Source organism: Cucurbita pepo, chromosome LG09 (assembly GCF_002806865.2).
Source record: "Cucurbita pepo subsp. pepo cultivar mu-cu-16 chromosome LG09, ASM280686v2, whole genome shotgun sequence".
NCBI lineage: Eukaryota > Viridiplantae > Streptophyta > Magnoliopsida > Cucurbitales > Cucurbitaceae > Cucurbita > Cucurbita pepo.
Window position 1 is genome coordinate 8,013,398 of NC_036646.1, and position 14,103 is coordinate 8,027,500.

At 36.8% G+C, this 14,103-nt stretch overlaps 2 protein-coding genes across 2 annotated transcripts; one reads left to right on the top strand and one right to left on the bottom strand.

Annotated features, from left to right (window-relative positions):
• Positions 1-2,516: 2,516 nt before the first annotated feature.
• On the bottom strand, positions 2,517-7,158 carry LOC111802445 (G-type lectin S-receptor-like serine/threonine-protein kinase At1g11330). Its single transcript, XM_023686813.1, has 7 exons — positions 5,660-7,158; positions 4,541-4,651; positions 4,293-4,465; positions 3,588-3,798; positions 3,266-3,503; positions 3,024-3,174; positions 2,517-2,937 (listed from the first exon to the last, which is right to left on the bottom strand). Exons 1-7 carry the CDS (start codon positions 7,014-7,016, stop codon positions 2,629-2,631), a joined length of 2,550 nt encoding a protein of 849 aa, XP_023542581.1. The 5' UTR covers positions 7,017-7,158; the 3' UTR covers positions 2,517-2,628.
• Positions 7,159-9,591: 2,433 nt separating this feature from the next.
• On the top strand, positions 9,592-13,414 carry LOC111802147 (G-type lectin S-receptor-like serine/threonine-protein kinase At4g27290). Its single transcript, XM_023686415.1, has 8 exons — positions 9,592-9,637; positions 9,686-10,951; positions 11,027-11,140; positions 12,074-12,210; positions 12,285-12,495; positions 12,564-12,801; positions 12,878-13,028; positions 13,103-13,414. Exons 1-8 carry the CDS (start codon positions 9,592-9,594, stop codon positions 13,412-13,414), a joined length of 2,475 nt encoding a protein of 824 aa, XP_023542183.1.
• The last annotated feature ends 689 nt before the right edge of the window (positions 13,415-14,103 follow it).

Genomic DNA, 14,103 nt, shown 5'->3' on the forward strand with positions numbered 1-14,103 from the left:
GACAAACCAAGTAAGTGGTTCTACTATCGATCTCGATGGAAGAATTGTTTTATGTATGATAACACATGTCCAGTGGCCTCGCACGTGTCATGTGTGTGATATGCCTTGTGATGTGATGTGATGTTATGAATGTGTCATTATACGATATGCCAAATGTTATGATGGTATGAATAAAATGTTATGTGATATCACAATAAATTATGTAATGTATGAGATGTCATTATGTACTATAATGTTTAATGTTAGGTCAATGAAAGTTTATGTATGCATATTACCAAGGGTAATATGTGATGAAAGAAGGATTGTCTTACGTGATTTATCACAATAAAAATATGGGGACCTCATGTATAATTGTATGTTTACGTGCATTGAGATACTTCCCCTTTATTATGAGTACGGACACATACACTATGAGACTGAAATGACCATCATGCTTAGTGTTACGGTCATACCTATCCAATGCGTGTTGCCTATGGCCGCATGACAGATGTACCGATCTAGTTTGTCCATGATTGCATCTTTGTTCTAGACCCCTTTTACATGTTTTCATCGTATATAGGCTTTTACTATTTCACGTTGGGTCAATACGGGGGTGTAGGATCATTCACCAAACCATGTCTATACCTATGTGGGCTGAAATGCTCCAAAATGTACTATAGGGGTATGACTAATTGTCACTTCTTCCTACCCTGAGTTATATACTACTTAAGCCATGATATTTCTTTATTTGCTTATAGTGCTTTCTTTAACTCTTCAAATCATTTTCAAATGTATTTCCTCACTCACACTTTCTAAATCTTTTCTCGTATTGTGACTTAAGACTCGAATATACGCCGACGTTGTTTGCGACGTTCGAATTTTTCACAGCTGACTTGTTCGCTTGGTTAAAATAAGTGTCACACAATCGCTGTCCCGCTATCACAAGAGTGTGATTGTGACGAGTAGTATCAGAATCGAGTTGGCTCTTTGAAAAATATTACACAAACATGTCTGCTACAAAATAACTGGGCAAATCTCACACTAATCGATTAGCTAAAATCGAAGAACTGCTACTTTGCATGCTTATCTAGGCTTGGGTCGTCCCAATGCAACTACGCTCTTGTTGCTAGCTTGGTTGTATATTTTCATGGAATGTAAAAAACTGTGAAATGAAAGAAACTAAAGAATCATGCAATGACCATTGAAAATCTAACCAATATCTTTGAGTAAATTTTATAGACTTTAAACATTTATTCATTAGTAAACTATGATATTTGTGTCATTTGATTCATGGATTTTTATAATCATAAATTTATAGTGTTTGAGGTTTGGAATTATTTAAAATTCAAATTTATATTAATACATTAATTAATTTTTTTTTTATAATTTAATTTATTAAAAAAACAAGAATACAAAATTTAAAGTTTAGGTATCTATTATATACTTTTGAAAGTTTACGTTTGATCTCAACATAGATTGGAGAGGGAAACGAAACACTTCTTAAAAGGGTACAAAAACCTCTCTAGTAGAGCATTTTAAAACCATGATTCATGAGACGATGATGACGATGATGACGATGATGATACATAACAGGACAAAACGAATAATATCTACTGGCGGTGAACTTGAGATGTCACATTAAGAAAGTCAATTAAGTCTTAGAACTTTGACTCTAAGTGTAATAACCCAAAATTAGAATAAGAATAAAAAGAAAGAAAAGAAAATGAAAGTTGTCCCGCATCGATTATGTTGAGAAAGCGGGAAGATGGGCTCTACTATAAAATCGAGGTCTCTTGCTTTCTTTCATCCCATTTGAACAGTTTGGAGCGTATCGGAGAATACACTCTCTCTGTCAAAATTAAATTTTGTAAATTAATAGTTTGTTTATCTCTTTTGGATATGACTTTAATATATGATTATGATAAAAAAAAATGACCATTTTTAAAAAATAAAAATAAAATACGACTTCGTTGACATTTATATAATCATGATTAATGGTTTCACACGAGACTTAATTAATTGTTTATTTTGTTGTTTTTGTTTGTTTGTTTTTTCAAAAGATATATTCAACTAAATTGGTTCAATTTGCCTATTAATTATATGTTGATTTCCTTTTAATATTTTAAAATAACCAATGTCATTAAGATAGCTGAAAAGTCATTTTCATCATTTTCATCACGCTTATAAACAATGTTTTGTTTCCGACGAATGTGGGACTTCACATTCCACCCCCTTTAGTTTAGCGGTCTAACGTCTTTACTAATTACATCGTTCGGTGTCTAACTCTGATACCATTTGTAACAGCCCAGATTCACTACTAGCAAATATTGTCCGCTTTAATCGGTTACGTATCACTGTCAATCTCACGGTTTTAAAACACGTCTACTAGATAGAGATTTTCACACCTTTATAAGAAATGATTTGTTTCCCTCTCCAACTAATACGAAACTTCATAGAAACTTTCGTTCATGCAACGTTATCATCCATGTCAATTAATCGTTGGTGGCTTCATTTTTTTATGCCATGACTCTATTTTCTTACCTTTGAAATTGGATATATTGGAAATGGGAGCAATTGTTGATTGGTACAACATCTATTGTTCTTCCTACGTAAGATCATTAAAACAAATTGGTTTTTCTACCTAATGCACTATCGAGCTATAATTGTGGTAAGTGTCACATTGTTTACCGAATAGGTATCTAAATTTTGTTGAGATGAGTCCGTGTTGCCTTCATTTGGTCTACCAACAAAGCCAGGTTGCTTTGGAGAAGGAAGATCTACCATTTCACTATTGAGCATTGAAATAACGGTGGAGACGTTTGGTCTATCTTTTACAAATTCTTGAACGCATAAGAGCCCTACATGAATGCATCTCAAAATCTCTTGATGGTAGCACAATTCGTGTATCGCTGGTTCAATCATAGGAACAAGGTTGCCTTCCAACCACAGCTTCCATGCCTGAAATCAAGTTAAGAAGAAATTTGTATGAGACATTGAGATTTGAATGTTATTATCAACTTGTAAGTGGAGTTTTGTAGACGTACGAATCCCAATAAGCTTATGGCATATTCATGGTGGTAGAAATCGGTATTTTTTCTTCCACTGATAATTTCGAGCAATAGAACTCCAAAGCTAAATACATCTGATTTCTCCGAAAAATGACCTTGCATTGCATACTCAGGAGACATGTATCCACTATATTAAATAAACAAACATGAATGACTTTCTTTTAGCTGCATAAAAGTACGTAATCAAATTACTATAAAATGATGAGAAGTGTACTTACTAAGTTCCAACGACTCTTACAGTGTTAGCCTGAACTTTATTGTCACAAAAAATTCTTGCCATACCGAAGTCTGAAATTTTAGGGTTTAAGTCTTTGTCTAGTAATATATTACTTGCTTTCAGATCTCTATGAATGATTTTCAATCTTGAATCCCTATGAAGATAAAGGAGACCTCGAGCAATTCCATCGATAATATTGAATCTCTTCCTCCAATCCAAAATTTCTTGTTTTCGAGAGCCTATAAATGTATGGATTTAGTTTTGGTTAGTGAATCAACTACGAACACAACAAGAACTTTGTCAAATTATCACAAATATCTTACCAAAGATTAACGCATCCAAGCTAAGGTGGGGCATGTACTCATAAATCAACATCTTCTCTTCTCCTTCGATGCAACAACCAAAGAGGCGTACAAGATTTCTATGTTGTAGCTTAGAAATCACCTTCACTTCATTCATAAATTCTTCGTACCCTTGGTTGGAGGCTCTTGATAGCCTCTTTACAGCTATTTCTTGTCCATTTATCAGTTTCCGCTGTTGAAAATTGCCCACGATCGAAATATATAGAAACAAGTAATGAAAGTTGAAGAATAACTTGAGGGAAGATTGCTTTTGAACGGAAGAACTTTAAGCACTTATGGTTTATTAATTCTTTGAATAACTTGAGGGAAGATTGTTTTTGAACGGAAGAACTTTAAGCACTTATGGTTTATTAATTCTTTTTTTAGTTGGGTAAATAGCATGTCTCTCCTGAGTGTTTAAAGTGGAGATTGCATCATCGATCTCCTAAACTTTCAAATCAATAACTACTAAATCTTCCTAATCAATCTCCTAAACTTTCAAATCAATAACTACTGAATCTTCCTAATTGGTCTCGTAAACTTTCAAATCAGTGACTACTAAATCTTTATCAAATCAATATAGGTTAATAAGTTCTTTTACTAAGTCAAGCTTATTAACTCACAAATAAATATATTTTCATGAACGGATGTTCTTCTCATCGAGATTTTGATATAAAAAATACCTACCTTATAGACAGGACCAAAGCCACCTTGCCCAAGCTTGTTACTGAGAGCAAAATTGTTGGTAGCAATTGCTAGCTTCTCAATATCATAAAAGGGCACCTCTTCAAGTTTGATATCATCCCCAATCATATCATCCTCCCTTGTAAGTTTTGAACTCTTTTGTTTTTCCTTCTTTTCTGTAGGCCTCAAACAATTCAATGTAAGTTATGTTTGAATCCACAAATATAGAAGTAGTGTAATTTTTGGGTTACCTTGTTTGTAAGTCTTCCATTTACACCAAATAAATACGGCAATCATGAAGATGATAAAGGTCGTCGGTAGCACGATTGCTGTAATAGTTCCTTTCTTGTTATTTACATTATCTGTGAATGAAGGAAATAATACAAAAATTTAGATGGAAACAATATTGTAACAGTTTAAGCTCACTACTAATAGATATGGTTAGTATTGGCCCATTATGTATCGTTGTCAGCCTCATGATTTTAAAACACGTATACTAGAGGTTTCCACACCCTTATGAGGAATGTTTCGTTATCCTCTCCAACCAATGTGGAATCTAACAATCCACCCCCTTGGGGGCCAGCATCCTCGCTCGCACACCGATCGGTCTCTGACTTTGATATCATTTCTAACCACCCAAGTTTACCGCTAGTAGATATTGTTCACTTTGACTCATTACGTATAGTCGTCAGCCTCACGATTTTAAAACACGTATACTAAGGAGAAGTTTCTACATCCTTATAAGGAATATTTCGCTCCCCTCTCCAACCGATGTGAGATCACTTTGGCTCGTTACGTATCGCCGTCAGCCTCACGGTTTTAAAACACATATACTAGGGAGAGGTTTCCCCACCCTTGTAAGAAATGTTTCATTCTCCTCTCTAACCGATGTGGGATCTAACAATCCACCCCACTCAGGAGCCAACGTCCTCACTGGCACACCGCTCGATGTCTAGCTCAGATACTATTCGTAACAGCGTAAGCCCACCACTAGTAGATATTTCCCGCTTTGGCCCATTACATATCGCCGTCAACCTCACAGTTTTAAAATGCGTAAGCTAAGAAGAGGTTTCCACACCCTTCTAAGGAATGTTTCGTTCTCATCTTCAACCAATGTGAGATCTAACAATCCACCCCCCATTGGGGGCCAGCGTCCTCGCTAGCACATTGCCTAGTGTCTAGCTCTGATACCATTTTTAACAGCTCAAGCCCACCACTTGCATACATTATCCATTTCGGCCCGTTATGTTTACCCATCAGTCTCACAATTTTAAAACGCATATACTAGAGAGAGTTTCCGCACCTTATTGATACGAATGTAACCAATGTAATAAGAAAATTGGTGGTAGAAGTTTAGGGAGAGTACATACTTGAATGATCTAATTCTCCATAAGCCATTCGTAGGTAAAGATCAGCTCCACCCATCTCAAACTTTTGCATATCAATTAACTCCTCCCTTCTCCATTGCATACAACGAAGACCATCTTCATAAGCATAAGCATTACACGAACAATTGTTCAAGCACTCTTCTCTACATATATCTTCCGAATAAGAAAGAGTAAACCATTCAGCAAAGTAAGGCACTTTAACCCTTTCAACTTTCTGAAACCCATCTTCTTGAACACTACCATTGTTCAACCTCTTACATTGCAATGGCATCCTCCTAACACATCCACCACTCCAATTCCCTTGCTTCCACTCCTCCTCATGCCTTGGCTCAAACCCTCTTAAACAGCTACAAATTGGAAACAATTTGGGATTACAAACCCCAAATGCCCCACAAACACCATAGTAATCACACTCTGTTTTAAGAGACATCCAACTAACATCCCAATTCTTCGTTTGAGTATTCCAATGCATTTTCTCCAAATTCCCTTGCGAAGTTAGTAATACATAAGCAAACTCTTGAGTACTAAACTCATGTGGAATTGATAGGGTGTAAGTTTGTTCTTCAATTACGAGGTTGAACCCAGAGAGATAAACAGAGTCCATTTCGGGTACTCCGATGAATGATTGACCATTCCATGGACCAGATCTCCAATAAATGGTCCGACCATTCCAAATTACAGCTTCGGGGAAATTAAAAACTTCCATTGCTAATGAAAAGCTCCCCATAAATGGATTAGAAGGAGAAGCCCATGAGGTAATCTTGACGCTCTGTTTGGTTCTTGTGTTCGTGGTGACTTTCATGGAAGTCAAGAATTTATTAGATGGGTTTTTGAAACTCTCCCATATGATCTTCCCAGAAGAAGGATCTTCCAAAACGAGGTTGCCTGAATCCAAAATTCGGGCGATTGAATCTGTGTTGGTTGTTGTTGAAGAAGATGAAGAGATGTTTGAAGACCAGAGGACGGTGTCGTTCTGATCCAACACGACAAGATTCCCATCCTTGGAAATCGTGAAAATCCCCGAAGTATGATTGAGAGGGTTGTTTGCATTAGCTACCCATACGACAGTTTGTAAGGGGATTTTGTTGTACCAAATTCCGACATATCGGGCGGTTGAATTGAGTGGTGAGAAGAAGCCCAACTCGAAGGAGCTTCCATTGGATGTTATGGTAGCTGGGTCTTTGATGAAACTTGTTGATGTGATCGTATCTTTTCCATAGCCAAATCTTGAAGCGAAGCAAGTAAATGATAGAAGAAGAAGAAGACGACGACGGTGACGGTGACGATATGAAAATCTCGAGCTGATCCTTCTGGTTGCCATGGATTTCTCGATCATCATAGTTATTGAACTAAACTGGGTAGAAATTAGTATGTAAAAAACAGACTCGGGGAGGTTGTCAACCTCACAAAGTCATCCAATTCAACTCGTTCCAGTCGCTTTCTTGTTTTTTTTAAGTAAGAGTTGAAGATTATTTTTTTTATACAATAAAAATGTAGAGATGTCTATCGGGTAGGTAGGAATCGGAAATATTTCCCGTTCATATCAGCTACTATTTTAATTCTTTAATTCTGATAGTCCGAAATTTCTCATTTCTTTTTTCTTTTTTGCTTAATTGGGATGAAATTTACTTTGGGATTAGATTTTCAAATAATTTTTTTTTTTCATTTTTAAAATATTTGTTTCAAAAAGAATTTGAATGGATACTTGTAAAATAACACAAGATCATTTCAATATAGGTAGGTTCTTCAATATCTTGGCATCCTATAACATATGATTTTAATTAATAAAAAACTTCCTACTCTTGGGTTTTTTGTAATTTCGAGAGTCATAATCCACTATTTCTCTTCGAACTTGTTCATACGGCTTCTAAACAAGATTACCCACAAGTTTGATGAAGGAATCGAGTGCTGAAGGAGTCTCAAACACCAATTTCCATTCCTGATCGTCATTAAAGGAGGAAGTTGAAGCTTGAAATTCCAATCCGAACCTACAAGCAAAGTGGTCGAGAGACCAATCTCATTCGATTTCTGCACCTTCAAGGAACATTTCTATAGAAGACCACGAAGGTTAAAAGGAGTTCTACAACTTCAAATTTTAATATTACTATATTGTCTTGGTTAAGTGACCTTATCTAAAAGTCTTAGAATGGATATGTGGGGGTATTGACTTGGTATTCGGTGGAAATGGCTTCGAAGTTTCATAATATTTAAAATATTCTTTCCAAAAAAAACTATGTATTGAACCGACAATATTATATACCAATTTCGAAAAAAAAACTAATACAATATGCTATTGACTTTTTTAATACAAATAAATTTTGAGTAGGATAACATTTTAAGAAATGGATCAAATAGTGAGAATAAAGAAGTCTTTTTTTTTTTTTTTTTTTTTTCGTTTCTATCCACACCTCCTTCGAGTAAGTAAATGAACAACAACAATATGATAACATACAATTAATTAGGAGTAACAATTGGCCGTACTCCCCGGTATTATATTATGAGCCAATTTAACTCTGAAATGTCTAGCATAAAAAATGGTAAAAAAGTCAATGTGCCAANTTTTTTTTTTTTTTTTTGTTCTCGTTTCTATCCACACCTCCTTCGAGTAAGTAAATGAACAACAACAATATGATAACATACAATTAATTAGGAGTAACAATTGGCCGTACTCCCCGGTATTATATTATGAGCCAATTTAACTCTGAAATGTCTAGCATAAAAAATGGTAAAAAAGTCAATGTGCCAACAAAATACAAGGAAAATAGATATTTGTGCTCGAAAACAAATATACAAGCATGACCATGACACTCTCTATTGCTTGATTGTTTGAAGAGTTACTAAATTCAATATTCAATGCACTCACAATTGATTTTTGCACCAAGTTGTTTTATCCATTTGACAAAGAACTTGTGGCACCCGAGTAAAGGAGGGATACATGAATGAACTAAAATAGTGTCCGAATGAGAGCGATCTTGAGGATAGGATGACTAAGAAAAACTTAAAGTAAATGAAATTTACTACCTATACCAACAAGATGCACCTTTCTTTTCGATGGCTCAGTTATAGAAATCGTGTTGGTCTTTGGGGATAATCTTCACTCTTAAAAAGCAAGAATTAGATAATATGACCATTACTAATCGAAATAGATGAAACTCCTCTGTGCACACCTTCAACACTCGCCTCACAATTTGAATACCTTGCAAGGCTAGCGTCTCAATGCCAATTGTAGGGTCTTTATGCTCTATGTGCGAAGTTTTTGGCTTGTTTTGTGCATTTTGGAGAGTCCCAATGCTTTCCTCACTGGCGTTTTGGCTTGGTTTCGATATTCTCTGTTGTGCCGTAATGCCAAAACCTCGCAAAGCTCTAATATCACTTGTGTCGTAATGTCAGAACCTTCAAATCTCTGATCCTACTTGTTGTGTCATATAATGCCACAAAAAATGGTCTGATATCTAATTGTTGTAGCGAAATGCCACAACCAAAATGTTTTGATACCCCTTGTTGTGCTCAAATGTCACAACCAGATTGTACTGATACCCAATTGTTGTAGCAGAAGTAGAAGTAAGATCAATCCCACTCACACTGTCATATGAATCTACGTAACTCTCATAACTTCACATCTCAAAATAATGCTACACACTTATTCCACGAAGTTGGTCTATCTGTGTCGTTTATGTTCAACGAGCTCTTGCTACTTCTAAAGCTAATCACGTTCTACCATGTGATCTTCGTCTTCTACCTAAGCAATTTGTTCTCGTAGATGAACAACTGTTAGAGATTACATTTCATGACGAAGTGGCTGAGCTCAATCCATCATTAAAGATATGAACATAAGTTCTACGTTCAAATTTGTGGGAGAAGTTTGAAATCAAAACACGAGTTTCAGCCCAAATATTATATCACTGTTCGAGTCAATGACTAATTTTCCACCAAAATCAATCGTGCTCATCCACCTTCCAAGTTTCACTCATTACAATAAAGGGTCAAAGCTTCGTGCAACGAAATAAGAACTTGAAAATATGACTCCCACCAGCAATCTCTTATCTTCCCTCTTTTTCTTCACACTCATACCTCTGTTTTCCAGAAACTCCATAGCAGACGATACCTTAAAACAAGGCCAATCCATTAACGATACCCAATCAATTGTCTCCGCCGCCGAGATATTTGAATTGGGATTCTTCAGTCAACCCCAAGCCACAAATTTGAAGTATTTAGCAATATGGTACAAGGGCGTCACTCCCAAAACTGTCGTTTGGGTGGCAAACAGAGATACCCCTGTTTTAAGCTCCTCTGCCACTTTAAACTTCAGAAGAGATGGAAATTTGGTTCTTATGAATCAAACAGGCGCAGCTTTTTGGTCGTCAAATTCGACAAAATCAATTCAAAATCCAATAGCTCAGCTGCTTGACACTGGAAATCTGGTTTTGAGAGATTCAAAATCAGAAGATTATGTGTGGCAGAGTTTTGATTATCCGACTGATACTCTGTTACCGGGTATGAAAATTGGGTGGGACTCCAAAACGGGTCTGAATCGAAAGCTAAAATCATGGACAAGTTCAAACGATGTGTCCTCGGGAGAATTCAGTTTTAGCCTCAACACAAATGGGCTTCCTCAATTCTTTGTTCATAAAGGAAACAGAACAATGTTTAGAGGTTGGCCTTGGTTCGATCATGATTTTGGGCAGAGTTATGGTAATGGGTTCAATTACGATCTTGTCTTTGATGCTTCAACAGAGATATCATTTTCATATAACGATTCAGCGCATAGCCGTACGAGAATTGTGATGGATTCAAGTGGGTCAATTCTTCGGCATGAATGGAACGATGAGGGAGAAAAATGGCGAAAAGCATACTCATTTGATGGAGCTGGCTGCAATGACTACGATTTGTGTGGGAATTTTGGTCTCTGTAATCCCGCAGTGACAACAAGTTGTGGTTGTTTAAATGGGTTTGAACAAATATCAACAAAAAACTTGTCAAATGGGTGTGTTAGAAGGGATCCAAAGATCTGCGAAGCTGGAGATGGGTTTATAAAGATAAGCAAAGTGAAATGGCCTGATTCTACAGGGGATTCTGTGAAAATGAAACTGGGTGTTAAAGATTGTGAGGCAGAGTGCTTGAAGGATTGCGGTTGTTTAGCGTATGGAACAGTGCAAATTCCTAAAATTGGGCTTGCCTGTGTCAATTGGTTTCACAAATTGGTTGATATTCGTTATGTTCCTGATGTTGGGTCGGGAGATGATATCTATGTGAGAGTTGCTGCTTCAGAATTAGGTATCTGCTTAATAATTTTGCATGAACAAAGCTGAGTTGGGTCTGATTGTTTTGCTCTGTTTTTGCGTTTTGAAGAATCAGCTGATGAAAAGCGTAGTGTTGCAGTGGTTGTGGCTGTGCCGATTGTATCAGTGATAGCCTTTTTGGGTTTGATTGGCTGTTGGTTTTTCATGAGAAGACGAGTGAGAGGTAAAGCCTTGTTCCTCCTCATTTTCACGACCATATGCTTTGTTAGGAACCACGAATCTTCACAATGGTATGATATTGTCCACTTTGAGCCTCCTCTCGAACAGAGTACACTATAGAACCTCCCCTAAGGCTTATGGAGCCTTCTAATAGCCTCCCCTTAATCGGCTTGACTCCTTCTCTGAATTCTTCGAACAAAGTACACCCTTTGTTCGACACTTGAGTCACTTTTGACTATACCTTTGAGGCTCACAACTTTTTTATTCAACATTTGAGAATTCTATTGACATGACTAAGTTAAGGGTATGACTCTGATATCGTGTTAGAAACCACAAATCTCCACATTGGTAAGATATGGTCCACTTTGAGCCTCCCCTCAACAAAAGTACACTATAGAGCCTCCCTAAGGCCTATGAAGCCCTCGAACAACCTCCCTCCCCTTAATCTAGGCTCGACTCCTTCTCTGGAGTCCTCAAACAAACTCGAACAAAGTACTCTATAAAGCCTCCCTTGAGGGCTATGGAGTCCTTAAACAGCCTCCTCTTAATCGAGACTCAACTCCTTCAATGGAGTCCTCGAACAAAGTACACCATTTGTTCGACACTTGAGTTACTTTTGACTACACCACACTTTCAAAGCTCACAACTTCTTTATTCGACATTTGAGGATTCTATTGACATGGCTAAGTTAAGGGCATGACTCTGATACCATGTTAGTAATCACGACTCTCCACAATGGTATGATATTGTCCACTTGAGCATAAACTCTCATAGCTTTGCTTTGAACTTCCCTAAAAGGCCTAGATGTATTCCTTACTTATAAACCCATGATCATTCCCTAAATTAGGCAACGTGGGATTCCTCCTCATTTTCACGATCACGATCGTATGTTTAGTTCTATCACCATTTTTGTGATTTGTTGCCAAATCTCATGCAGGTAACCATGAAGTTCTAATAGTTCCTCCAATTCAAGAACATGAACTAGAGATACCCATTGGCGTTCTTGAGGCAGCTACTGAAAATTTCTCTGTTTTTAATAAGATAGGAGAGGGTGGTTTTGGGTCAGTTTACAAGGTGCTCTTTAAAACATCTCCTAATCTTCAATAAGTTCATGTTTTCTTTCGTTTAATACATGGAATTTCTTGCAGGGAAAGCTCCCAAATGGGCAAGAAATTGCAGTAAAAAAGCTAGCAGAAACATCAGGTCAAGGGTTGCAGGAGTTCAAAAACGAGGTCCTTTTCATTTCTCAGCTACAACATCGAAATCTTGTCAAGCTTCTTGGTTTTTGCATCCACAATGAACAAATTTTACTCATTTATGAGTATTTGCCTAACAAAAGTTTGGATTGTTTCATTTTTGGTTGGTATCAAGCAATCCTTCATTTACAATTACGTTTGATCTATCATATCATGACTGTTATATTTTAGATGATCAAAGACGTTCGTCGCTCACTTGGCCAAGAAGAATCGATATCATAATTGGCATAGGTCGAGGACTTCTGTATCTCCATCGAGATTCAAGGCTTCGAATCATACATAGAGATCTTAAAGCTGCTAATATTTTGTTAGACAATGAAATGAAACCGAAGATTTCTGACTTTGGTATGGCACGTATGTTTCGCGAAGATCAAACCGAAACAAAAACGAGGAGAGTTGTTGGAACTTAGTGAGTAACAAAGATCTTACTTTACTTTATTTATACGTTCGTATTCTAACAATGGGTAGTATTTTGGTACCTGCAGTGGTTATATGTCTCCCGAATATGTAATAGACGGTTATTTTTCAGTGAAGTCTGATGTTTTTAGCTTTGGAGTGATGGTTCTCGAAATCGTTAGTGGTAAGAAGAACAAAGGGTTTTTTCATCCCGAGCATCAACTCAATCTTCTTGGACATGTAAGTACGAAGAAACCGAGCGCCTTTTTTTTTCTTCTTTTCTTAGATTGATCTTGTCAATGGACTTGTTTTAGGCATGGAATCTTTGGAAGGAAGGAAGGAGCTTGGAATTAATAGATGTAATATTGGAGGATCAATTTGATGAACATGAAGCTTTGAGATATATAAATATTGGGTTGTTGTGTGTTCAAAGACGTCCAGAAGACAGGCCAATCATGTCGGCTGTGGTATCCATGTTGGAGAATGAGAACCTGAGATTAATGGTTCCTGAACGACCTGGGTTCTATGAGGAAAGGTTCATAGAGACTGGTATTGATTCATCATTAAATGATCAACTGAGTTCTTCATCTAATAATGTCACTGTTACATTGCTTGATGGACGTTAAGGAACCAAGTGATCATGTTTCTAACTATATTTGATTCATTATATGTTGTTGATTTTATGTTCATCAGTTATGTTTTTTTTTTCTTTCTTTTGTTTAGTCAGCTTGGTTGGATTNTATGTTTTTTTTTTTCTTTCTTTTGTTTAGTCAGCTTGGTTGGATTTGTATCTTTTACAAGAAAAATTTGTCTTTGTATTAGAAGGAAAATGATATGAGACAGCTACTACGAGAAATATCACGTATGATTGAATGCTATCGTAGATTCATAGACTTTAAACTCTTTTGTAGTTGAAATTTGTGAGATCCTCCATCGGTTGGAGATGGAAACGAAGCATTTTTTTTTTATAAGAGAGTGGAAATCTCTCCCTAATGGACGCGTTTTAAAATCTTAAGGCTGACGGTAATACGAAATGTGTCATGGACAATATCTGCTAGCGGTGGGCTTGCTGTTATAAATAGTATAAGAGCCAGACACTAGTGTGTCAGCAAGGACGCTTGGGGCTTGGGCTGTTACAACTAGTATTAGGGCCAGACACTGGACAGTGTGTCAGCGAGGATGTTGTGCCCCCAAAGGAGGTGAACCGTGAGATCCCACATCAGTTGGAGAGAGGAACAAAGCATTTATTATAATGGTTTCAGTGAGGACGTTGTGACCCCAAAGTGGGTGGACCGTGAGATCCCACATCGGTTGG